Source organism: Sphaerodactylus townsendi, linkage group LG03 (genome assembly GCF_021028975.2).
Source record: "Sphaerodactylus townsendi isolate TG3544 linkage group LG03, MPM_Stown_v2.3, whole genome shotgun sequence".
Lineage (NCBI taxonomy): Eukaryota > Metazoa > Chordata > Lepidosauria > Squamata > Sphaerodactylidae > Sphaerodactylus > Sphaerodactylus townsendi.
The window spans coordinates 173,924,475-173,952,093 of record NC_059427.1 but is presented as its reverse complement, the minus strand read 5'-3'; the positions used below and the strand labels follow the sequence as shown (position 1 = coordinate 173,952,093).

Sequence of the window (27,619 nt, the reverse complement as noted above, 5' to 3'; positions counted from 1 at the left end):
GGGGGGGGGGGGAGCCCGTGAAGAGGCAGAAGTTTCTGAAAGAAGCTGTGCTGGCTCGGCAAGAAATCGAAAGCGGGGGGTGGGTGGGTGGGTGGGGGGGCACGAGGAGGCAGCGGGAGAGAAAGGCGCTCTCCTCCCGGCAGCGGCGCGCGTGGGGAGGGGGCACTTGGGGACTGTCACCGAGGAGGGGGCGGGGAACGACGGGGCAAGGGCTCCTCCGGGCGACTTCGGGACGGAACTGTCAAACGGGCCGGGCGGCGGGGCTCCTCCTCGGGAAGACTCCGGAGGGTGGGGGGGGGGGCGTCCGAAGTGGCCCCCAGGGAGAGAGAAAAGGGGCGAGGGGAAGCGAGGCAGCCTGGCCTCTGGATCTTCTTCACCCCCAACCTGCCCGTCGAGCCGAGCCGGCCCTCCGAGGGCGCACGGCTGACACCCCTCCCCTCCCCTCCCCTCCCGAAAGTACCCAGAGGGGGCAGCAGCTTGGGAAAGGGGCCGGGGTTCAGCTTCCCAAGGGGCCTGTCGAGCCGGGTCCCTCTCTCCCGCCCCACCTCCCCAGATTGGACCCAGGCGCCCCTCCTCTGCCTCCCCTCCCCTCCGGCGCCCCGCTTCCGGGGTTGGCTCTGCCCGGGCGCCGGTGGTTGGGCTCGCCGGGGGTTGGGCCGGGAAGGGACGGGGCGCGGGGCCGTGCCGGCTGGCGGTGCAGCCCCTCCGCCGGGGCGCGGGGAGTCTTTTGTTGGCGTGGCAGCCAATCAAGGGCGGCGACGACACAGGGGAGTGGGGCTATAAGAGGCGGCTCGGTCTTGGCTGCGCCCCCCCGCCCGGCCGCCCTGCTCCGCGCCGTCCCGCAGCCGGCCAGGCCCCCGCCCGCCCGCCGCCCGCCCCCCAGCGCCTCGGGGCGCCCCCCAGCCCGCGCCCGCCGGAGAGAGCCGCTGCCCGGGTGCTGCCGCCGCCGCCGCCGCCGCCGCTTTCGGGGGGCTGGGCGGGGGGCGCGAGATGCCGGCGGCGCGGGCTCCTCCGGCGCCCGTGCGCGCCCTGCTGCTGCTGCCGCTGCTGCTGCTGTGCGCGGAGTTGTGCCGCGGGGAGCCGGCGGAGCGCGGGGCGGAGCGGCCGGCGGCGGCCGAGGGGGTCCCCGCCGGCGGCGGCGAGGCGGACGAGCCGGGCTGCCCGGTGTGCCTGTGGCGCCGGCACAGCAAGGAGCTGCGGCTGGAGAGCATCAAGTCGCAGATCCTGAGCAAGCTGCGCCTGAAAGAGGCGCCCAACATCACCCGCGAGGTGGTCCAGCAGCTGCTGCCCAAGGCGCCGCCGCTGCAGCAGATCCTCGACCTGCACGACTTCCAGGGAGACTCCTTCCAGCACGACGACTACCTGGAGGAGGACGAGTACCACGCCACCACCGAGACTGTCATCAGCATGGCCCAGGAAAGTGAGTCCCGCCGCGGGGGGCGGGGGGCGGGGGTGGGGGTGGGGTGGGGGGAGGCTTCTTTGTTGTGAGCCGGGGGCCCCGGCGGGAGGGCGGCCGCACTTGCGAGAGAAGGGCCCAAGGACGCCCCCCACAACTTTCTCTGCCTCTTTTCTTGAAGGGTCTGCAGCGAGCGGGATCCCCTCGCCTTGAAGCCCGGTCCTGGTCCTTATTGTTTTATCCCAGCCCCGAATAAATCACTCCAAGGCGTCCGTGGGGACCTCTGAGTAGTCAAGGGCGGGGGGGGGGGGTTGGGGGGTTGGAGTGGCTTCTCTGCTGCAGATGGCCGGGCCGGTTTCAGGTGCCGCCAGGGCATCCTCGCCCCCCGCCCCTTGCGCCCCCGCACCTCCGCACCTCAGCAGGATTTGTAGGGAGGTCTCTTAAACTCAACCCTCCCAGGTTAGCTCTGTGCTGAATTCTTCCCCTGATGTCAAGGAGGGGAACAGAACCAGGGTCTGGCCGTGCGTCCAGCGGTGCGAATGAACCCCCCCCCCCCCCATTGCTCAAAAGGTGCACGGATGGCCAGGGTTGTGAGGATTCCTTTCCAGTTTTGCACTATTGGCGTTCACTTTATAGGATTGTGGTTTTGTTAGCTGAGGGGCACAATTCGCCGCTTCACGTCTCTTTAGAGTTTACTTTCCGGTCCTTTCGCACTCCATCCTTGGGGGTGGTGGTGTTTTTTTTGGGGGGGGGATAGCCCCAGCTCTCAGGGAAAGGGGGGATTCCTCTTTCCGGGCTTTTCCTTGAAGTTGCGCAAAGTTCTCTGCCAACCCGGGAAGGCAATTCTGTGCTTTGTGCCTTTCGCATCTTAAGCATTTGTGCAGCTTTGTGGCCGCTGCAGAGCTCCTTTGCAGAGCCCGGGAGCAAAACTGGGCTTGGGAAAATCAGGCGGAGGGGCAGCTTGAAAGTACTTTTTGTTTCCGTGGCGAAAAACCCAAAAGAGGAGGAGGAGGAGAGTAGGATTTATATCCCCCCCTTTCTCTCCTGTAAGGAGACTCAAAGGGGCTTACAAACTCCTTTCCCTTCCCCCCCTCACAACAAACACCCTGTGAGGCAGGTGGGGCTGAGAGAGCTCAGAAGAACTGTGACTAGCCTAAGGTCACCCAGCTGGCGTGTGTGGGAAGAGTGCACAGGCTAATCTGAATTCCCCCAGATAAGCCTCTCCAGAGCGGGGAATCAAACCCAGTTCCTCCAGATTAGAGTACACCTGCTCTTAACCACTACTCCACGGCTGACCAAGAAGGGTCAGGGAAAGGTGCTGCCCTTGGAGCAGGGTCGACCAAGGTGCCATGGTTTTGAAAGGACGCTGCTAGACAGGCTTCTTGGCGGTTGGAAAGGGCTGAACCCTGAACGGGGCATTTCTCAGCCCTGGAGAGCGTGGCTCTTTTTTCTACACGTTAAGGCGGTAATAATCCCTTTTGTGAGGTTCCCTTTACGCCAGCTGCAAACAGCTCGAGAAGTTTGCCCAGGCCGGAGCCTTTGGAAGATCCTGCTGCCTCCCCACCCCCCCATCAGATGCAAACACACGTACACCCCCTTCTCTGCTGCCTTTCCTGGCCTGCCAAGATCCTGGGCTCTTTGTGTTTCTCCCATTTATTATGGACTCGCATGCAGGGCGTGTTTTTTGGGGGGGGGGGTAGAAAAGAGGGCGAAAAAGAAGATTCCCTGGGTTGGGGAAACAAACGGAGCACGGGGGGGCTTTGCAGTGTTTCTTGACAGAGTGTCATAGTTTGCGAGGGAGCTGAATGTGAAAATTCCAAGCAACAGATTCCCCTTCTGGGACACATCTGAAATACCAATCTTAAGGCATATCTTCGAAGCGCTGGTAACTTACACTGGTTGTCACACCTCTGACATTCTGGGTATTCGCAAACTGCCTCCCTTTTGTGCCCCTTGTTCCAGATAAAGCTATTATATGTATTGTCAAAGGCTTTCATGGTCGGAATCACATACAGCCCAGGAAACACCACAACACCCCAAAGCTATTATATTCCAGTTGAACAGTATGGGAGACAGGGGTACTGGGCTTGGGATCCGAAAGGAGATGTCAAACTTCTTCTTTTTTGCTAAGATCTGTGAGTGACAGCCAGGGCCTCAAAGGTCATGTAATATATTTACAAATATATTTTTTTAAAATGCTCAGCGGTAGATGAAATTCTAGCTCCTTGGCTTTGCAGGGAAGCGAAGGGGACCAGATTAGATCTGAGTGACATCTTTTTAAGTTCTCATTCCTTCTAACAAGATAAAATGCATTCAGCCAGATTATCTAAATGTGTAAAATAAACAAAAATTATTATTAAAAATGCATTCAGCCAGAAGGATAGAATCAGAGTCATGTGACTCTAGACAGCTACTGCTGACTGGACCATAGCAGGCATAATGTACCATGGTGACTCACTGCAGGGTAGCATGCACCAGGAGCACTATATCTTAACAATGAGAATGCAGAGGATTTCATTAGCAGTATTCTTGAAAGTACATATTCATCTGAGTCACCTCAGATTTTACGCTCTGAGCCAGCGTGGTGTAGTGGTTAAGAGCAGGTGGATTCTGAACTGGAGAATCAGGTTTGATTCCTCACTCAATTCGATTTCGAATACCTTTAATGGCATATAAATAGTTTAACATTAACATTGCAAGATAATAACAGCCTTTACAACTTCTGACGAGTTTAAATAACACCATTTAAAAATTTACTCACCGCTTCCAACAGCTCGTAGTTGTGGCTGTTTAAAAGATACATAACCTTCTGTTTATCTGTAATGCCTTCACTTCCATGCAGGAAGGGGATTATGTGCTTCCTCCTACCTATCTCATAAAAAGGACAATCCAACAGCATGATTCCCCACTCCTCCACATGAGCAATGGACTCTTATCTGGTGAACCAGATTTGTTTCCCCACTCCTCCACGTGAAGCCTGCTGGGTCACCTTGGGTTAGTCCCAGTTTTCTCAGAACTCTCCCAGCCCCACATACCCCACAAGGTGACTGTTTTAGAGACAGGAAAGGAAAGGAGTTTGTAAGCCACTTTGAGACTCCTTACGCTTGAGAACAGTGAGGTAGAAATCCAAACTCTTCTTTTTCTTCGTACTTTGAACCGTGATTGATTTTTGGTGTATATCCCCCAAAGTAGGACCTGCAAGTTCTGAGTTGCTGGGGCTTTAAGAGAAGAATAAGCTAGCCTGTCCTGAATGTAGAAGTGGCTGGCGGTTACATCACTGCATTGTGGCGACGGAGTTCAAAACCCCTGCTCCTTGACCTATCTTGGTGAAACTGCTTCTGAAAGTTTGCCTGATTTAAAAATGCTGCTCATAGGTGCTTGAAAACTTGGATGTAATAGACTTCCCCTGGGGTTATATAGTCACCATAACACATGATTGGCTATCATAAATATAATTCCACAGGTAAAACTTTAAGTCCCCCCATGCCTCCCTCCAGTGTGAAACTTTCCAACTGAGTCAGTTCCGTACACTCAGCTGGAATTATTGGCCCGAATCCAGCTAAATCAGTTGTGACTGAGCATCATTGAAATGCAGGGAACAAGTTTGCTGAAACTTACAGAAGTCCTGTTGCTTTCAATGAGACACGTGGCCCAGTTCTGCGGCTGGGAGCAAAGTGCTTTTCTGGGTGCTAATATATCACCCAAAGAGCCAATAAGGTCATGCATATAAAACAGAAGTCCGGCAGCATTTGTTCTGTGTACATAACCTTATCAGTTCCTCGGATTCCTCAGAATAAACTTAGAGATTGATGTTGCTTTTTTTTCTTCCTGTTTTTTCTTTTAATGTATAATGTGATGTATGATCTTCATCGAACTGCATTCCAGTGAGTCATGGACATAAAAACAACAAGTAGGAGAGGAATCTGTTAACAGTGCAGTACCAGGGTTAAATTGTGCCCAGGGGCATGACTGCCTCCCCGTGCTCAGCTCCCTGCACCCCACTTACAGGAGCCAGGGAGCCAGTAGGGAGGGCAGGGCTCCGACAGGCTCTGTGGTGGCCGTCCATCTCCTGGGCTGCTCGCCACCGAGCCCCCCCCCCCCCCGGACTCCCGGCAGGCCAGCTTCTGCCCTCCCCAGGCCCTGGGGACAGCAGGAGCCAAGCTGCAGGAAGGGGGGGGCTAGACAGCATGCAGCTCAGGCACAGACCATTTTGTCACGTGGGGGGGTGCCCAAGTGACAAAACAGCATGCGCCCGGGGACATGGGATACCCCATGTTCCCATTAGCGGTACGCCACTGGCTAGCTGCATATAAATCCATTGTCTGCCTGCTGGCCTGTCATTGTCCCATAAAACATTCATGGCGGGATCATCAGCTCAGACGTTCAATCCAAACCTTAATGAGCGAGATGAGAGCAATGGAGGGAGTAAAAATTGAGAATAAAAACGGATGCTGGAGCCCTTAGGTAGAAGGTAGCAAGGAAGAGGTGTGGCGCGTAGCTTTGCTGTCATACGTTTGGCTGCTTGAAAAATCAGCATATCTTGCCCGCGCCGGCTATGATATCGCAGCCCAGCAAAACCTATGAAAAATGGATAAACCATTTGTTGTTGAGCTTCTCCTAATGATGTAGCTATTGGTAGTGGTTTGTCAAGCTTGGTGTCACATTACAGGTTCAGAGGATAATTGGGATTACCTCAGCGATTGTCAATCGGATATTAAGGCTGAGATGTGACAAGCGAGCCATTTGCTACAGAAAACATTAAGATCTGTAAGTCCAGCATAGTCCCATGGAGACATGATCAGGAATTGCCAGGAAACAAGACCTGCAAAATGGGGCAGAGTGCATTTCATTCACATTCATCCCTAAGTTTCAGTATTGTTTAACATTGTAGGACTTCCAGGTAAACATGTCACCCATTCCTTTTCCCCAAGGAGAAAGCAAACCTGAAGTACTCTTCAGTTTGTATATTTCAGAGAAATCTGACTCCCTGCAGTTTGGAATTAGGGCCTGCCATGTTAGTTTAATCTCTCACAGAGGGAACTAAGTTACTTACAATATACTTAGGCTCTTTCAGACACCAATGATTTACAGCAGGGGTGTCCAACTCTGGCATTTCAGATGTTCATGGACTACAATACCCACCAGAATTGGCCATGTCAGCAGGGGCTGATGGGAATTGTAGTCCATGAACATCCAAAGCGCCAGAGTTGGACACCCTGAATTACAAATATTAAGCTGCATTCAGGGTCTTGGCAGAACCGTCTCAGGTTTGGAATGAGCAGGAAGGCCCTAGCCTATGCGGAAAATAAGAACCGAAGGCAGCAATAAATAAATGTTTCATGATGGCATTCAGTTGCAGTTATACTGAGCAGTGAGTTCTTCACAGGAATCTATTCTGCAGTTTCTTTCACCATTCCACTCCTAGCCCAACTTGAAACTTTCTCCAGCTTCCAGGCCCGAGTACCTCCAGCGTCCCTACATTTTTCTTAATGCCTCCTGACCATTTGGAAAGGACTTGAGGAAATATGTGATAGTTCTGACAAGACGGTTTGTTTAATCCATCTTTGCTTGGGTGGATATTCAAGTTCTTTTTTTTTTCTGATCAAGTTTATGGGATGAGAAGAAATGGTACCCAAAAATGTAATCCCTGTTCCCACTGAGTGCAGGAAATGAATGGAAGGAAGGCAAAGCGGCACATTCCTATGTTTTGTTTTTTGGGATTATGGAATGAAGCTTGGGCCTACTCAAAATACCATCCTATAGAGGTGAAGCAGAGAGTATGAGGCTCTTCCTTTTTGAGCTTGTTGTTGAGCTTCTCCTAATGATGTATCTATTGGTAGTGGTTTGTCAAGCTTGGTGTCACGTTACAGGTTCAGAGGATAATCGGAATTACCTCAGCGATTATCAATCGGATATTAAGGCTGAGACGTGATGAGCGAGCCATTCGCTACAGAAAACATGGAATCGACCGTTGATGCTGAAGTAGTGAGGAATAGCTCCAATCATGAACTTCCAAATGCTGGATCAAGAATCCACTTGCCATATTGTGGGGCAATATTCTGCAGCAGTATCCCCCCCCCCCCCAGTTATTTCACCTCTGAGGATCATCCTACTGATAGTTGAAAATAACTTTGATGGTTGTATGTTTCTCCCACCTAAATTCTTTACACTCCACCCTATCTGACCGTGGGCTGTCAGTTTCCCCCCTCATTTAGTGACCTAGTAGTGATCTTCTTGATCTATTTAATTTTCTATTCAAATGCACTGTTTTTTTTAAATAAGGGGTGATGGTTCTAGCCTGTACTTTATTGGCTCCTCAGTAGGTGGCATCTTATCCTTTGGGGTGTTATGCTGCGACTCTCCAGCTCCATAAGAAACGTGGGCTTATAAAAAGCATATTTCAGTAGACTTTTTGCCGCTACGAATGTATTCTTGGACCATCCCAACTTAAGCAAAGCTGCTGTTCGCCCTTCACTGCCCTTGTTATTAGTTGCAGTTGGATCTCAAATTGGAGCAGCAGTGGCGTAGGAGGTTAAGAGCTCGTGTATCTAATCTGGAGGAACCAGGTTTGATTCTTGGCTCTGCCGCCTGAGCTGTAGAGGCTTATCTGGGGAATTCAGATTAGCCTGTACACTCCCACACATGCCAGCTGGGTGACCTTGGGCTAGTCACAGCTTCTCGGAGCTCTCTCAGCCCCACCTACCTCAGAAGGTGTTTGTTGTGAGGGGAGAAGGGCAAGGAGAATGTAAGCCCCTTTGAGTCTCCTATAGGAGAGAAAGGGGGGATATAAATCCAACTCTTCTTCTTCTTCTTCTTCTTCTTCTTCTTCTTCTTCTTCTTCTTCTTCTTCTTCTTCTTCTTCTTCTTCTTCTTCTTCTGAGGTACACAGTTGCTGGCTGGAGCTGTGTCTCTCTTTGGCCCCTTGCAGTTTTGTTTTTGTACCTACGTGTTTGTGGAGATGCCACAGCACCATGAGAACTCAACAGAGGACAGAATATCCCTTGATATACTAATATAAGGATGCGCTGGAAGAATGGCATGTGCCAGCAGGGGCTGATGGGAATTGTAGTCCATGAACATCTGAAGCGTCAGAGTTGGACACCTCTGATGTAAATTATACTGATTACTAACTTTCTCTTAACCTTCCTAGCCATCTGCTCTTGTGTACACCTTTTGTTAAGCTACCCTGTTCTATCTTCAAGCATGTTTACTAACTCTCACAGGCTTCCTCTCTCAATGGCATTATTAATTACCAGATGGTTGCTGAGAACTTTGCTTTTTTTCCATATGCCTAGGCTGCCAACCCTGCTCAGGAATATACAACCATTTCAATACACCTTTTGCCTTATTTTTTATTTTATTTTATTATTTGATTGATAGGCCAGTTTACAACAAGAATTGGCAATTATTCCCCTGAAAGCGGATGGTGCCATCTGACCTATACACATTTCCGTGCTGGACAGAGTCCCACCCTCATAAAAGTCTGATATCTGATAAACCTGTTCCAAATGAAGATTGAAGAGCCAACAGCCAGGAATGGGAACCTAGGGTATGGATCGTTATGAACGAAGAGTCCTTTGGATTCTGGAAAACAATCCCAGCACAAAGGCCGTTTGCTCGGTTCCTGGCTCAAGGGTAAAGGGTGAAAGGTGGGCTGTTTTATTACAGTTTGATTGATTACCAATCTATGTCATTGCTGCTGCTGAGATAGAGAGATGCTTATTGTTGGAATATTGTGGGTGTAAAGACAAACCTGCTTGCTTACCATCCATTGCCAAAGCACATAAAGTCAACCGTGCATCTTTTTTCTCAGCAGCCTAAGAACACTAAGAGGCAGATATTATTTCTGCTGGGATCATATTCTATAAAGATTATAGAAGTCAGGGAACCTACAAGAACTGTATGAGAAGTGGTCTGAAGATATTACAAAGCAGGTTGATATATGCTTTGTTAGGCCCAAGTTTAATGCAACAGAATTCACACAATAAGATGTGGAATATAAGCCACACCGGATACCATGGAGATGGTCAGGAACTGTGTGTCAAATCTTTCCTGGTGTGTCTGTTTGCTTCCTAGGCATGGCCACACATTGCATCCCAAAATTCATGGCATGTAGATCCTACAGGCGCACATTAATTCATCATCCTTACATTTTCATTGTAACTTGCTAAACATTTGATTGGAACAGAAGACAGTACCTAGAAATGGATCTTCCCCTTCTGAGAACAGCCCCAAATACTGCTGCTCTAGGTCGCAGAGGTGGGCAATTAAAAAATATCTTAACCGGCACTGGTTTGTAGGGTCTGTGGAAGGAGAGATCAGGGCTTGAGGGATAGAATATGCTTTCCCAAAATACTTAGGTTTCAGTTACTTGTTCCTGGGGTTATCATCTTCTTCTTCACTCCAACATATCTGTGGAGTGAAATAAGTTCTTCTAATGCTCTCTGTTGGAAATCATATCCAGAAACTATTTCATGACAAACATATATACAAAATCAGTATGATCTCTCACTGTTATATGAAGGACTGGAGCAGTGGCTTTCACAAAGCAAATGCACGAATAGTCATTGTCTCTTGTGCTTTTCAATTATTATTGCAGAAACCACATCCGGTGAGATCTTGTTCTGGCTGCATACATGTTCAGATGACAACATGTATGCAAGCAGGCATATGGCTGGAAAATATATCTATTCCCACTGGCCCTTAAGCTGGAGGGTTTTTGTTTTTGAGTTTTGTTGTACTCTTAGATTTATGAAGACAACTGTTTGCTGGGCCTGAGCATAGTTTGGTGACTTATTTGTGCAAATGCCCCATGCTGAGAGCATTTGGGGGGAAAAAATGACCTACTGCAGATTCGGATAGGTCTAAAACGATGGGTCAGGCGGCCACATTGGACTTGGCTGCTATGTCGAACATTGCTGAGTAGTTTGAGGAAATCAAAGAACAGAAAGTCATTAGGTCCTCAGTGGGGGTAATTCACACTGAATTGCTGGACTTGAAATCAACACTTTGCATAGCTGGAAGAAAAGCTGCTCTCTGAATTCGAAGACAAAACGCACCACAGAAAAGCTCATCCAAGGAGCTCAAAAGACACACAGCGGCTCCGATGTAAAGTAACTGAACTAGAGGGCCAGTCTCTATGTAACCATAATATTCAGTTCTGAACTCAAACCGGAGCCTGTGTCAGATATTAGATATATTTATATTAAATATTGGAAAACATGCAGGGTTTAAAGTATCCAGGAATTTAAGATGGAGACAGAAGTAAAGAAAAATGGTATTACTGCTCCCACGTAATTGTTATACACCTCTACATTAAAAAGAGAAAATGGAAACAATCGTAGTTAATGCTGGAAAGGGATAGGCTTTCAAAATACAAATTGGAGACCACAGCTGTGTTTTCCATGTCTCCAGGTCCGGCGACAATCACTGCCCCAAAGACCATACAATTAGAGTGTGCATGTTTGAGGGAGAGAAAGCGCCACGACATAAATTTGCACCCAATTCATAACCATAAACTTGGCACCAAAGTGTACAGTTCCCAGGCTTTGGTTTTGTGGGAACGCTCGGTTAAAAGGATGTTTCGGCTGCTGGGGGGGGGGGAAAACTATGACTCCAAATGCTCACTTGAACTGATGCCGACTGGGAAGGGAGGCAGCGTATGGTCTGGAGCGTGTGAAGGCTGAGCGGAAGGAAGGGGTGTTGGATGGGAGGGTGTGGGGGGCACAAGTGTGAGGAATTGCAGTGGGGAGAAGGACTTCCCTCCTGGCCAATTCTACAGCTCATTGAGAAATTTCCTTGTCCAGCATTAATAGACTTGGATGGCTTTGAAATTTTACTGCCCATAAAATCGGGCGACACGCTGGGGCTTTTTTTTCTGTGTTAAACGTTTGCTGCTCCTCCCCATGACCATCCCTTTCCCCTTAACAGCTTGCCCCCCCCCTCCCAAAATAAAGCCAGCATGCACACATCACCCAGACTGAAATTGACAAGGGCAGCCCAATCTGATTTTAATTGGCCATCTGGAATAATTCTCCTTGCCTTAGGTGTATTGGATTGCCCGGTGCTGATTCGTTGGACCCCCCAACTCCCACCCCCTGGAATCTTTATCACTCTTCTTCATTCCCTTCTCCCTTGATGACAATTATGATTTTTTTTTTGCCCCTGACACTCTTTCATGGCACAATTGTGTGTGCCAGTATTTTTATGGTTCCTGAACAGAAGGAAGGGAAGGTTTTATAGGCAATGGGGCCATAAACCTTTCTGGTTCCCCTCTCCTTCTGTCCTATCCCCCCCCCTTTTTAATCTAAAGCGTACGTTTCCCCCACCCATGGACAAGAAACTAGGGAAGGATAATTGGGTTCTAAACCATTTATTGGCTACCCATGACCCCTGCTGACCTTTCGTTTGGGCACTGGAGGAGGGGAGGGGAAATTAATGAAGTAGCTTGAAGGAAGACTGGGGGAGTGACAGTGTGAAACACGCCAAACGTTACTCCCCCCACATTGATACTACATTCTGAAGGCCCGGTGAGCTTAAATCAACAATGAATTCAAAGCTGCGAGCAGAAGGCACTACCTTTCTGGGTATAAGGATAAAGTCAAAATATGTTTTTTGCTGGAAAGTCTGACGGCAGGATTCTGACTGGTATCAGGAAGGATGGCGATGGTGTGGACGGAGTTGAAATACCAAGGGGTAGGTGCTGAAGTTGGTAGGAAAAGCAGGGGCAGATCAGTTAATTTACATACATTTTTAGCAAGGTGTGGAATGGAGAAGTCTGTCAAAATGGGAAAGTTATATTGTTTAGGTACTGTAGAATAAGATTTCTACATTAATTACAGGGCATTTAATTAGGGCTGTATGTATAACACATTCTCACAAAACTAGCATTTTCTGTGATAAGAAAGCCCATACTTCCTTGTTAATATGGAGATGCAAGGCAAATTCCACCAAGCAAATTCTGCCAAGAGGTGTGATCTGGCATCAGCTACAGGCAATGCAATTAGCGTAGGGTAAGGGCGATAATAAAGCTTGTGTGCAGATTAATCCGAGTTTCTTGAAACAACTTTAAAGCAGCAATGCCTGATTATTGACACTCCAAAGGGAAATAACTCTATTTAGTTTGCAACATGATTATTGCCAGTTGCAATTTTATGGGTGATGATGGGAAATCTGGAGGGGATCATCCCCTTGTCGTAAGTGAAACATGGTGAGACACCTTTTAAAACAGTGGTGGCGAACCTATGGCACGGGTGCCAGAGGTGGCACTCAGAGTCCTCTCTGTGGGCACTCGCAAAGTGCCTCCGCCCACACACACATCTAGGCTGGCCTGGGCCGCTGAGCTTGATTATTAGCATTAAACCTAAGACCTAGTTTTGGGGAAGCAGTGTAGGTAACCCTGTTAAGTGCTGTTAAACCCTGCTGATTTTCATGCAAAAAACTAAAGCACGATCCTTTACCTGGGAGTAAGCTTGGTTGCTGGCAATGGGTCTTGCTTCTGAGTAAACCCTCCTAGGGTTGTGATTCACCCCTTGGAAGAGTTGCAGGGTTGCTTCAAAGCAAAGCCACCGACTACCACCAAGCTTACTCCCGAGTAACGCATGCCTCTGAGTCAACCGTTTTTTCTAAACTAAAACCTCAGTATTCAGGTTAAATTGCCATGTTGGCACTTTGCGATAAATAAGTGGGTTTTGGTTTGCAATTTGGGCACTCGGTCTCGAAAAGGTTCGCCATCACTGTTCTAAAAGGATAGCTGTATTAGTCTCTTGCAACAAAAGTGAGTATCTCAAAGACTAGCCAATTTATTGTAGCAAAAGCTTTCACGAGCCAGAGTCCACTACATCTAACAAAATGTCCAGGGACCATAAAAGCTGGGCCAAAATAAAATGTTCGTTTTTTAAAGGTGGCACAAGATTCTCCATTGTTATGGTCAAGTTATATAAACCTCTGCTTATAGAAATGCCTCTCAGTATATCATCTCTAGAAACTGTTAATTAGCAGAGGTGCAGCAAGGAGGAAAAGTCCCCGGTGCACTGGTGCATGCTCCGCCCCTGTCCCGCCCTGGAATGCCCTGCCTCAGAACGCCCCCAACCACTCCCCCGGAACGCCCCCCACGCCCCAGAATGCCCTCACCACACCCCCAAAGGGGCGCGCACCCAGTGCGTCGTGCCCCCCGTCCCCTTGGAGCTACGCCTCTGTTAATTAGTAAGTGGTAATGATCATTATTGACACCAGTAACCAGTGTGGCAGCACCAGCACCGGTCTGTCAGCTCTAGAAGTAGTTAATGATATCAGCAGAATACCAGCAGTATTGTGATACTTTGAAATAGTTGCATAGATACTGAATAAAACTGTCCAGGTCGTTCATTTTAGCTGGGGCTACTTTGATGAACACTTTATAGAGTCAGCTGTACATGGCGGTGGTCATCCACTATTGTATGCCCTTGTTGTAGTACACATTAATCCTGAGATATATTAAAGGAAGAGTGGGTGGACCTTCAGGAAAGGGAATGCATCCAGGTTGGAAAATTCAGGCACCTAAAAATGCCCTTGTTGTAGTACACATTAATTCTGAGATATATTAAAGGAAGAGTGGGTTGACCTTCAGGAAAGAAAATGCATCCAGGTTGGAAAATTCAGGCACCTAAAAACATGATACTCGGGCTTCAAAATTTGTCATGTTTATTCTGTATGGGTTTGATGCCTAAAATAAGTACCTCAAAAAAGGGTGCGATGCTTAAGAACTCTTTTTTCCACCCACTCCGCCCTAGAAGTACATACTAACTCTTTAAGTGGGACTGGGTTATAGCTGGAATAGCACACTTAGAATTAGTATTCAGACATTTTAAACAATGTTTAGAAACAAAGAGATGGAGAGAAAGGAATTAACAGGAGTGATTAGCAATGAAACCTAAACCATGCTAGAAGAGACAAGTTTAAGACATTCTGCTTAGCTAAGATAAGTCTCACAGAAAAGGAACGGAACTAATGGCTAGATCAAAGCAAATATCAGTTAAAATAAAATCCAATTTATATTTACTAGAAGAGATGACTAACCGTTGGAACAAAATATTCACAGCTTTTCTGTTACTATGCTTCTGTTTCCATTTGAGGCTTAGATACCATGCATCACTTCATAAGGGACCCTCATTAATGGAAATAATTCCCTTGCTTGTCTTAAAGATGAAATCATAATTCCTGATCTCATTTATTATTCAGCATAGAGACCAGAGGTGATTGAGAGGGATGCGTGTAGAGTTTATGGCTGAGATCACTACAGGATATGCATCAGAATTAGCATCAGCCATCACTACTACTGGTAGAATTCAGAATGGGTATAGGAGGACTGAATAAACTGGAAACTACATGTGAAAAAAATAAACCTCATTTTCTAGCATAGAATGTTTCTGACTCATTGTTGCTGCTGCTGCAATAGAAACAAGTCCATATTACTCACTCATCTTTTATCTGACCAGAAGAGACCACGTTTAAGACCAGGAGGCTAATATCATTTGTACTTAATACTACTACCAAAATGTCCAGCCAGACTTTTAAGAACCTTCTAATTGCTGTTGAATGGTAATAGCAGTAACAGGTTGAATTAAGCCCACAGATACATTTTGATCAATGGAAAAATAAGTAGCATCCTTGCTAAACATATGCCAGTGTAGGCTTTTTTCCTACAAGGCATGTACTCGTAACATGCATGTTCGGTTCCTCGGTCAAGTGGACAGTACCTAAGTATTTATAATATCAGGTCCCATGGACCAGAAACTAAACCTCATACCTTCGGGACCGCATTACCCCATATGTCCTGGTTTGTCCTCTGCGCTCAGCAGAGGCAAATTTACTGGAGATCCCTGGCCCCTCGATGACACGGCTGGCCTCCACACGGGCCAGGGCCTTTACGGCTCTGGCACCAGCCTGGTGGAACACACCACCACCAGCTGTCCGGGCCCTGCGGGACCTTGGAGAATTCCGCAGGGCCTGTAAGACCGAACTGTTCCACCGGGCCTTTGGAGAGTCCAGCCGCTGATAGTGCCTCTGCCCCACCCCGCTCCCCCTCTGCTACAGGGTCCCCTAACATCAATTGGACCCATTTCTTTTCTGGGGAGGGTTGGATATGGGTTTCGTGGGCTACTATTTTAGAACATAACTCGTTTAAATTGTACGTTTTATATATGATTTTATGTTGTTCACTGCCCTGAGCCCTTCGGGGATAGGGCGGTATACTAAATTTAATAAATAAATAAATAAAATTAAATAAATAAAGGTCTCCCGATATAGCCAAAGTTCCTATAATTGGTACTTGGATTAATTTTGAGTTAGAAACCATTTTACCAAATGTTTGACGCGGATATACGCTTTGTTGCCTCCATCTCAGCAATAGGTACTTCTTCTGCACCTGTAACAATGATACTTCCCCATGAAACCCTGCGAACCACGCTCTGTCTATGACCCACAGAAATCTCCCTTCTTGTTTACAAGACCCATAGGGTGTGGCCACATTAATAAGGGTCATGGGAAAGTTCCCAGGGGTCAGATGAAGTGTGCAAGAATGCCTGATACGATGCCCAGGACTCCGGTCCCCCTATCCTTGATCTAGCTCAAATAAAGAAGTATAAACTGCTTTTACAGTTCTAGCATGTGAGGGTGAATTCAGGTCAAACGTTACCATTTCTGCCTTGAGCTTTCCTGTTTCCGTGAAGTCAAGATATGCACTGATACATCCAGGGGAGGTCGGCTTTCGGTGTTAGCCATTCCCACCACAATGGCCACACAGAGGCGGGGGGGGGGGGGGGGGGGCCAAGGGACCAGATTATCCAGTTCTGAAAATAGTCTTTTTACTCAAGAAGCAATTACCCCTGACTTGAAATTACAGTCTCTATCGTTATTCCTCCTGCCTTTCCCTTACAGCATGTAGGAAATGGCTAGGGGTGGGTCACAGAACCATGGACAGCGCCCTGCCAAGGGGTTTTTTTTGTTGCGGGGGGGGGGGGGGGGGGTAGAAGAAGCGCCACTAAAGAGAATACCAAGCAATGAACTGCAGAGACCAGGAACAATTTTGTGCTATCCAGGCGCTATTAAGTGACACCCACAAACAGCCCCACCTCACCGCAACAAGTCACAGGGCCCTACCATATCCAAGGAACAGATACAGTCAGTGAATATCTTCATAAGCCAGCATTCCTTTGCTTCCAGAGTGGGACTCTGCCATCCCGTTTCCACAACCGCCCTTCCCACCTGAGTTGGGCAGCGTCAGTGTAGCACATTTCACACAACCATGCCTAACACAATGGTCAGGAGGGGCGGGGGAGAGATTTTCTGTCACTTTAAGAACTGGCAGAGACTGGCTTAGCGGGAGAGAGAAAATTCCCAGGGGAGCACAGCATTAATTTGGGACTTGTGCACAGCAAATTGCCTTGGGCGTTTGTTACCAGAGGCCTTCGCTCCTGGTTGGCTGTGCAGGGAGAGGCGGCCGGTCTGTGTCGTGACCTTGGCGTGTTAGCAAGGCCTGCGGTTCATGGCATATGCAGCTGGGGGTGATTAAGCTGGGTGGGGTGCACCAGGCAGGGGCAAAGGGGCACTCCCCGCTCAATGTAACCCAGATGTCTATGAACAGAGGAGGGCTTGAAGGGGGGGGGGGTGTTGTCCCCTGGGTGTTTTAGGCTGATGCTTGGTGGGGAAGGGAGAGGTAACACCTCTCCCATTCCTCAGTCTATTTGTGTAGCAGGATATCTCCCTCTCAATCCTTAGACTGTTTGGATTGAGGGCATCCTCTGTCCATCTCAGCTGAAGAATAGTGGGATCCTTTATGACTCTGGCATTTCTGCCTGTGTATTTCTTTACGAAGTGACCCATCAGTGCCTGAGGTGTTTGACTTGGTTTACCTGCACCCAGAGTTCACAGGGAGCCCCCAGTTCACTCCATGATCTCTGTGTGTCTATGTGGGGGTGGGATAACCTCTTTGCTGACGCAAGATTTTTTTATCTCAGTTTGTATCTGAACTATCTAGGGGTGGTCACAACTCTGCAGGACTTGTCATTATGTTCAGATTGATCATAGACATAGACAGATTGATCATAGACAATTTATGTCCTGGTTCTCCAGTAGATTTTGAAGTGATAAGCTAGTCTTTAAGGAAGCATCTCGTCCTCACAAATCAAACTTCATATTCCTGGGATCTCCCCCCAGGTTCCTTCTTGCCAGCAAGCTCACAAATCACAGATTTCTCTTTGTGTGTGTGTGTGTCTGTGTGTGTCTGTGTGTGCGCGCGCGCGGCAGGAATATTTCTCTTCAGTTCCCCTTCTCAAGTAGCTTGTGCATGTTCAATAAGCTACAAGCCATCAGCCATTTTTTTTAAAAAAAATCAAAGATAGTTTAACTAACTACCTTCTAGTAAGCAGTGTTGATTGAGGAAGGATCTTTAGCTAAAATGTAAGCACAGAAAAAGGTAACATCTCCATTTTGCATAGCCCTGGCAAGGTTTTTTTTTTTGTAGGAGATTGTTCCAACATACACATCTGTGCAAAGATTAAGATCTACATTAGTGGCCCATTTTGTGTGTCTCTGTTCCTGTGGGCGAATGGAGGGGTGGGTGACAACAGTCATGATGACCTGTTTCTGAGGAACTCCCTTGCCATTATTTGCCTGACTCCTTCTGTGTTTAAGTACTAGGGACACACACACACACACACACACACACACACACACACACACACACACACACACACACACACACACACACACACACACACACACACACACACACACACACACACAGGGCAACATTTGGCAATTAGGCTTCTTTTTTTCCTAGCCGGCCATTTGTATTAACTTGCTGTTCTTTGTCATATTATTGCCTTCTTAACTATATCTACAAATCTGAAAATATTTTCAATAATTTCATACAGTTTCTGCTGCTAAGTTAAATTTCAGTTCTTTTTACAGCTGCGTTTTTGTTTTGTTCCATTTTAATGCTTTTTTTAAAAAAATATGGTGGCTGTTCTCATTGATTGCTTTTGGCTGAGGGGCAGTATAGAAATAATTTTTAGAAGTCAGTAGATAAATAATGAAATGCATTGACTTACTGAGGCCCCTTCCGCACATGCAGAATAATGCACTTTTAATCCATTTTCACAATTGTTTGCAAGTAGATTTTGCTATTCTGTACAGTAAAATCCAGCTGCAAAGTACAGTGGAACCTCGGTTTTCGTTGGTAATCCGTCCGAAAAGAATCGATGAAAACCAAAACCGATGAAAACCGAGGAAAACTTTTCCATAGGAATCAATGTAAATCCAATTAATCCATTCTAGGCACTCCAAAAAACATAGCAAAAATACATTTTCTGGTGAATAAACATAGCGTTTAATGCTGAAAACAGTAACAAACAATAACACTAGGACCAGCTTCAGAGCCAATGGACCAATGTCGTACCAGAAAGCTGTCCAAAGAGGTCTGTTTCTGATGCCTCTTTAAGATTTGTCTGAAATGGGGCAAGACATTGGCATTAAACAAGTTGCAGTGACGGCCTGCAACAACTTTGTCCGGGTGATTTTTCTCCACAAACCCCTGCACCTTACTGCAAATCGATGAAAACCGAGGCAAATCGATGAAAACTGAGACAAAATTTTTCACTGAAAAAATCGATGAAAACCAAAACCGATGAAAACCGAAGGCAATGAAAACCGAGGTTCCGCTGTACATTGAAAGTGGATTGAAAGTACATTGTTCTGCATGTGTGGAGGGGGCCTGAGTGGAGGGCATGTTGCCTCCTGCTTGGTCTGTTCTTTCTGAATCTATAGGTTGCCTATTGTAGGAGCAGGGAGGTGGAATAGTATAGTACAAGTGGGAGCCCACAAACACTTGTGGAAGGCATCTAACTTTCCCTCTCCCCCACTGTTTCCGCTTTCCAGAAAGCTCCCATAGCCTCTCCCCTTTTCCCGCTTCCTTCTCTCCCAACCAACAACCAACCTCTTATCTGCTCCTCTGATTTAAATTTCCCACCCCACCCCCCCCAGTAGCCTCTGCTTAGGAAAACTGTGGCCCAGTTGTGTGGTGCGAACACTTGGGCCTCCTCCAGGACTTGTGAGGTGGCACATTCCCGTTCCTCACATTCCACCCTCCCCAATGTTTATGTATTTAGATATCTGCAACCTGCCTTTCTCACCAGTCAGGACCCGAAGTGGGTTACACATCTCACACTCCTCTATTTTATCCTGACAAACACTATGAGGTTGGTTAGACTGACAGAGAAAGAGACAGCTCACCCAGCAAGGTTCCATTGCAAAGTAGGGGTTTGAACCTGGGTTTCCCTGATCGTAGTCTGACACAAGGATGTAGGGAACGCCCCCCCCCCCCACAAAAAAAAACATGTCCTAAACTCCGTCCTCCATTTGTGGGTTTTTAAAAAAAAATTAAGTGTTTTTTTTGTTTTTGGCCTGCAGGGGGCACTGTTTTTAGGCTAGCAGCACCAAAATTTCAGGGCTTTGTTGGGAGACTCTCCTGATGATATCTCCCAGGTTTGGTGAGGTTTGGTTCAGGGGGTCCACAGTTATGGACTCCCAAAGGGGGTTCCCCCATTGTTTTCTATGGGAGCTAATAGGAGAGGGGGACTACACCTTTGAGGGTCCATAACTTTGGACCCCCTGAACCAAACTTCACCAAACCTGGGTGGTATCATCAGGAGAGTCTCCTAAAGATACCCTGAAAGTTTGGTGCTGCTAGCTCAACCATTGCATCCCTGACAGCCGGCAATTCCCAAATTTGAGCCTCTTCTTCTTTCTTTCTTCTTCTTCTTCTTCTTAGATTCTCCTCTTAAATCCACCCCTTCCTATTACGGATTTAAAAGGAGAATCTGAGGTCCCCAGTTTAAACATTTAAAGTGATACTGTATCAGGGTGGGGGATAATCCACCCCAAAACAGCATCACTTTCAATGTTGTTTTAACTGGGGACCCCAGATTCTCCCTTTAAGGTGGATTTAAAAGGAGAATCTGGGCTCCTAGTTTAAACACCTTTGAAAGTGATGCTGTTTGGGGGTGGATTCCAGCGTCACAGTGGCTGCCCATTGTGGGGGGGGGGGCAAAACTTAAATTTTGCACTGGGCTCCATTTTCCCTAGCTATGCCTCTACCCAGAGGGGAGGGCAGAAGGGACTGCCGGCTGCTGGCTGAGAACCCAGCCGGGGTGGGGAGGGGAGTCTGCCATTCCTGGCCTTAGAGAGCTGCTTTTATAAGCACTGAGGCCAGGGGTGGGGCTTGGGGAGGCATGGCCATGCCCAGGGGGGGGGTGGGGGCATGGTCCCACCCTCAAACCACCCCTCCCCATAAAAAATCTATACCTACGTCACTGGTCTGACATATTAACTATGCTAACTAACAGGCAGAGGAATGGTTGAAGTAGTAGAGATCAACACAGAGTGCATTCTACCTTGGGATTTTCAAAGATATAAGGAGCATGGAAACTACCACTATCCTATCACTCCACAGAGCAAAGTTTGAAGCCTACCTCTAGCCTAAGGAGCTTTCCTCCAATGGAAGAAGAGGAATGGATGCATCTTCCTCATTATGTTATGGCCGCGTAGGCTGAAGATACTTCCCTTAGCCGAATGCTGGATCCATGCCAGGTTCTCCAGGTTGTGATTTGGAAAATGTGTCTTTGACTATAGTCTGCTCACAAAAGAATATCTGATAGTATCCATAATAAATCACAAATCACAATACCGTATCAATTGACACTGAAAAACAAAGACTGTATCCTACACCACACACTCCAGTTCTCCGGCCACCAACTCAAATCACAATCGAAAAGCTCAGTCAAATAATATTGTTTAAAAACCTCTTTCATAAGGTCAATAAGGAGGAATGCATTCCAGCAAATAATGTTAAAACAGTGGTGGTACAAACCTGTTTTGTGTAAGTTTTCAATTGTTCTTCAAAATGTGCACGGAAGTAGGGGATAGTTTCCTTTTCACATTTGTCCAATCATGCCCGGGGATTGTATCTATAACCAACCTGACTCCAGAACACAGGCACAGAGCCTCTTGTTTGAACAAATGAGAGGGTGTGGTTATGGACATGAATCAGTTGTTCCGTCTCCACATAATTTGCCACATTCCTGTTTTTGTCAACCCCTCTCCTTTTGTAATGCATCCCTGCTCTATGACGACTTCTACGGGAGATAAGTGCCACAAGAAAACATGGATAAATGTCATCCACACAAATGGACTCCTGAGGTGGTGTCTCAGAACTGCTTTTCTCTTCATCTGAAGCTCCATTATAATTAACTACAAGCTCTTCAATCTGTACAAATCCCTGTATGACTGGGGTAAGGTTGTACAATCGAGAAAACATGGGTTCAGGCAAAGAAGGATTGTCTCTATATGCATGAGTTTGGATGGGTTACTGTTTCCTCTAGCTCTGGGGATTCTTTTATTTTAACTAGCTTTTAGCCTTGTTTTAATGGAATTAGTTAAGGTAGTGGGGTCACACCTTTTGAAGAGCCAAAATTGGCTGGGAAAAAGGTGTCAGTTTAACTAGTGGTTTCAGGTTGTTTAGAGTATGTTAAGAGGGTGTGGAAGCTGTTATTCATTTGAGGGAGGTCAACATGGGGGTAGAGATACTACTGATTATGGGGACGGGGGCAATACAGTGGTGGGAAAAGGCCAAATGAGAGAAGGCAGTTGAGATATTGTCAGGCTCAACCTCCTTCTGACCTTTGTCCCTTGCCAGACATGACAGTGGTGGGTCTACTCTAGGAAATCGTATCCTTCTTTGTTGTGCAATGCTAGGTCCATAGATAATAAGACCAGAACACTACAAGACTAATTTGTAGCTCAAAATGTGGACCTGGCATGCATGACTGAGACTTAGGGAGGGCAAAACAGTTGCCTTAAGAGAACTTGCCTCACCAGATTTCACGATCCTATACCAATCTTGGACAAAAGGCCGGGGAGGGGGGTAGTGATACTTATCTGGAAGGCTTTCTCTTTCTTTCTTTCTTTCTTTCTTTCTTTCTTTCTTTCTTTCTTTCTTTCTTACATTCAATATGTTTATTCAAACTATACATTTTTCCTTTTTCTCCCCCCCCCCTTCTTTTCATTGGTTATTCAAGCAAGCAGCAGAAGGTTCATTCTTCTTATTCTCTTGTTCCATAGTTCTTCGTTAAATCTGGCTTCTTCCATCCATTTCTCATACAATGTCCATAATTTCATAATATCTTCTAATTTCTCTTGCCATAGTGTATTTTTTGCCAGTCTCTCAAAAATTTCTAGCTGTATTTGTTCCCAAATATATTCTAACCATTTTGAGACTGTCCATTTCTTGTTATCTTTCCAGCCCAACGCTAACACTGCATGTGCTGCTCTGATCATTATTTTATACATTGGTTCCAAAGTTCTATTTACTCTTGTATCATCTATTATCCCCACTATTAATAAACCATTGTTTACATCAATTTTTACTTTTACTAACTGTTCTACATATTTCAAAATGTTTTCCCAAAACTATCTTTCTTTCTTTCTTTCTTTCTTTCTTTCTTTCTTTCTTTCTTTCTGTACCAACGGTCTCCGGCCTTGAATGTGTGGGCCTGGAGAGGGATTCCATGGAGAGTTTGGCTGTCCCACTGCTGGTGGTGCCTGATGAAGTTGTTTGAAGTCGTATCTGAGTGAGCCTGGAGACACCCTAGGCTTCTTGTCTTGGGTGATTTCAATCTCATGTAGATTTGGCTACATCATCACAGGCAGCGGACTAAGTGTCATTCAAGGCAGCCCTGGGACTCTCCCTGATTGAGATGGACCACTCCCATCAAGCAGATCACATGCTGGATTTGATCTTTGGAATGGGGTCTTAATGTCTATAGATAGAGTGCTGTGGTCAGACCACTTGGCTCTGAAGGCCTGGGTGAACGTCATATTCTCTCCCCCCCACCAAAAAAAAATCTAGGTGGCAGGCTTATTTATGTCCGCCAGTGGAGGCTTGTGGATCCAATTGGCTTCCAGAATGCCCTGCAGGATCCAAAGCCTACCAATGGATCCCTCAATGCACTGGTGGAGGACTGGAATACCTGGCTCTCTGAAGTCACTCAGGGGATTGCTCCTTGATGCCTTAGAACCATAGAGTTGGAAGAGACCTCAAGGGCCATCAAATCTTAACTCTTACGCTAGTCTGACCCTTTGGTACACCGAGGAGTTGTGGCTGATGAAAAGTATGCTGAGACAGCTAGAGCAAGGTGAAGTCATGATGAACGACAAGAATATCTTCTAGGACATTTATGAAAGGCTATGAGACAGCAGTGAAGGTAGCAAAGAAGAGATTCTAATCTCTTCTGAGCTCTCGCCCAGCTCTTTGATATCCTGCCAATGGGATCCAAAATTCATGATATGACACTTGGTTGTGAGGCTTTTGTGAGCTTTTTTGCAGATAAAGTCTTGTTGCTCCGCCATGATCTCCCACCAATGATTGAAACAGTATAAGGACTCTCCAGCTGATGTTGACAGGGTAGTTGCAGTCGTGAGATCTGCCATTTGTTCTCTAGACCGTGAAGGCCAGTTATGAGGAGCTATGGGCAGTGGTGGGATTAAGACAGTTCACACCAGTTCGGCAGAACCAGTTGTTAAAATGGCGCTTGTAAATAACTGGTTGTTAAATTATTTGAATCCCACTACCAGAACCGGTTGTTAAATTATTTTGAATCCCAACACTGGCTATGGGCCCCCCTTTTGGAAATTACCAACTTCTCTCTAAGGCCCTTTCCGCACACACAAAATAATGCGTTTTCAAACCACTTTCACAACTGTTTGCAAGTGGATTTTGCCATTCCGCACAGCTTCAAAGAGCACTGAAAGCAGTTTGAAAGTGCATTATTCTGCATGTGCAGAATGAGCCTAACATAGGGAGTCTTCCTGGGGAGGCGTAGGCCATTTCCGCATGACAGAATCATACCTGGCTACAACTGGTTTCTTACAATCCAGGTCTGATTTATCCTGGTTTCTCCTTTCCTGGTTTCTCCATGGCTGCCCTTTTTGTGAAGGAATCCAGTGAAGACCAGGAGGAAATACTCCAATTTCTTTCACACGAGCCTGGGATGTCTGTATTTACATTGCAAGCATATCTGAGTATTCCCGGTGTCCCGCATTCTGATTGGCTGTTGTTTTTGAGTGGCAGCTTGAATAAGCATCAGGTGGGGAGATCAGGGGGGTGGGTGGAGGGGTAGGGAGATCAGGTGACTGGGTGGGGAAAATAAACTGTTTCTGCTTCCGTGGTGTTTGCACAGTAGCAGGCTCACCCCGGGAGTTTAGAAAAGAATCGCCAATTTGGCGATTTTTGAATACCTCAGGAAATATCATGGGGCAAACCATGCAAAATTATTTGTACGGAACGGGGTATTTATCTTGCTCAATACAGGATATTTAGACCGTGCAGAGTTTTAATAATAGTCATATTTTATGTATTAGTGGAATTGTTTTTAAATGTTTGTGTGCTGCCCTGAGCCAAACTTTGGTCAGGGAGAGCGGGATATAAATGTAATAAATATAAATGTACCATGTTAAATAATCCATTCAATTGGATCTTGTTCTCTCATTGCCTTCTGTTTGTAATGTCTCTGCCCTTGTATATAAAATCAGGTCCAATAGTTGTATATTCCTCTGCCATTTTGCTGCAACAAACTAAGAGCTGAATATTTTATAGCTGAGTACTGGCTATTTTAAAGTTTGTAAATATTTCTTTAAAAGAATGGTTCAAAGTATTCTTGGGAATGAAGGGGTGATGTTCTACTGTGGTTAAGTTAGCAGTCTTTGCTATAATAGTTGCCTTCCACGGAAATAGCTGCTCCTTGCTAATCATTCCATTGAAAAGAAGAGCAAAAACACTGGGGGTCTATGGGGAAAAATACAACTTTAGGATATGTTAACTTCTGCTGTGACGTAAAATGAGCACATCTCATAACAATCTGACATTTGGACAAAGTTCATCTCATCTGCAATCTGTCAATTTTTCAAAGATTTAATCAAGAGGTCCCCTGAAACAATTTCTCCACAGAATGAAGAAAAGACAATGAATTCCTGCTTGGTTCTGATTATCACTGTATTGAGCATCCTATAAAAAAGTTCTCACGAGGAAGCTGTTTGTGTTATTGTTTCTCCTCAGGAGCTTTTTCTGGGGCTGAGTCCTCCTCTTCTAAGGTCCTATCTGAAGACTGGTATGGAAAGGTTCTAATTTTGGAGTCTTGAAGTGTTTTTCTTCTGCCAGGTTTATTGGTTTCAGATAGATCATAAAGGAAGGTTTGGTCGGTTCTGCCTCCTTCGTGTGTTTTTGTTTGGAATTCCATGGCCTCCAGCCCCCAGTCGTAAGGGCATCCCAATAGGATATGACAGGGGAACAGAAGCTTATCTGGGTCTGATCACATCTCTGGCTTATACCTTGCTTTCTGGCTTATTTCGGAACAAACAGGACATTCCGTGGAAGTAACGGGGAGACACTCTTAGGGAGGCTTTGAGGAAGGCCAACTGAGCACTAGCCAGGGCTGCTGTCTTCCTGTGTGAGAGGGAAATTCCTGCTCCCAGCTTCTGTTGTTGCCTGCCAGTGGCCAGCAGGAGGGAAAAATTTAAAAGTTACCAACAGGTATGTCATGGGTAAACCCAGACTTGACACAACTCCTTTGGAGATCGCTGGAAACTCTATGGTTTTACCACAGAATTTGCAGTGATTCTTTAGAGAGGCATGATGTTACTTCTGTTTCTGCTGCCCGCCCCCCCCCCCCCAAGTGACTTCACATCACAACTTGCAAGTGCTCCCAAATCCCTGACCCCCTGGACTGCCAGTGGTTTGTAGACACTGGTTGCACCCAGAGGTGGGATCCAGCAGGTTCTCACAGGTTCCCGAGAGCAGGTTACTAATTATTTGTGTGTGCCGAGAGGGGGTTGCTAATGGGTGATTTTGCCACGTGATTTTTGCCTTCGTTACGCCCTTCCTCTCAGCAGTAGCGCGCAGAACTTGAAGCAGTCTAGCAGGAGGTGCACCGGCGTGCGTGGCAGCCTGTGCCTGCGTGCATTCGTTTCCCGCCCATGGACCGGCGCAGCGGCTGCATCCTTGCCACAGCCCCGCCCAGGAATGCCCCGCCCCCGGAATGCCCGACCACGCCCCCGTCGTGCCGAGCCCAGCCCCATTGGCGCTACGCCACTGTTTGAATCCCACCACCATGGGAACCTGTTACTAAAATTTTTGGATCCCACCACTGGTTGCACCCCTAGCTGCATGACTCTCAGAGTTCAAGAGGAAAACACACAGGCTCGGGAACACAGCTGCACCCTTCAGATTGCCATTCCTGAGGTCCTTTTTCAGGGAGTACTCCTGCTGGCTGGCTCTTGCCATGTGCTCTCTGACACTGCTGGGCTTCAAGGGTGGGAAATGGGCCTTTTGCTCATTTTCATGACATCAGGAAAGAAAGGTGTCTGGGAAATGGAAATTCTAGGTACTCAGTGCTGACACTTGGAGGCACTGAAGAAGCAAGGTCAGCCAGAGCAATTTTACAGAGCCTACTACAGCTAAACTCTCTCTCTCTCCCTGTGTATGTGCGTTTGTGTGCATGTGTGTATGTGGTGAATTCTGATGCCCAGTTTAGTACCTAAACATGAGTGCTAAGGTTTAAAAAATGAGGTGCAGGGAGATAAGGAGCAGCAGTGGCGTAGTGGTTAAGAGCAGGAGCATTCTAATCTGCAAGAACCGGGCTTGATTCCCCGCTCTGCCGCCTGAGCTGTGGAGGCTTATCTGGGGAATTCAGATTAGCCTGAGCACTCCCACACACGCCAGCTGGGTGACCTTGGGCTAGTCACAGCTTCTCGGAGCTCTCTCAGCCCCGCCCACCTCACAGGGTGTTTGTTATGAGGGGGGAAGGGCAAGGAGATTGTCAGCCCCTTTGAGTCTCCTACAGGAGAGAAAGGGGGGGATATAAATCCAAACTCTTCTTCTTCTCTTCTTCATAAGCCTTAAGGTGAAAAGCCGTTGATCATGGAATGATGGACTAGCTTGGTAAGAAGTGAAATAGAACAAAAAATTCAAAACAAACACCACCACAAAAGAAGACCAGGAAAATACTGGTGCCCTTAGGCCTGAGGCCGAATAATAACTGCATGCTGAATAGTAGGCCAACTGGAACAGTGCCGAGAGTTAAAAAGATTCAAAATTCTAGTGCCAAAAAGGCCTAGTACTAGCCAAGTGCTGAA

The 27,619-nt window shown here is 46.9% G+C and overlaps 1 protein-coding gene across 1 annotated transcript in view; it reads left to right on the top strand.

The window, feature by feature from the left end:
* Window positions 1-990: 990 nt before the first annotated feature.
* Window positions 991-27,619, top strand: part of GDF11 (growth differentiation factor 11) — a 47,377-nt gene continuing 20,748 nt past the window's right edge. Inside the window, exon 1 of the mRNA XM_048487611.1 lies at window positions 991-1,420. Within this exon, the coding sequence (XP_048343568.1) occupies window positions 991-1,420 (430 nt within the window). The remainder of the gene's footprint in view (window positions 1,421-27,619) is intronic.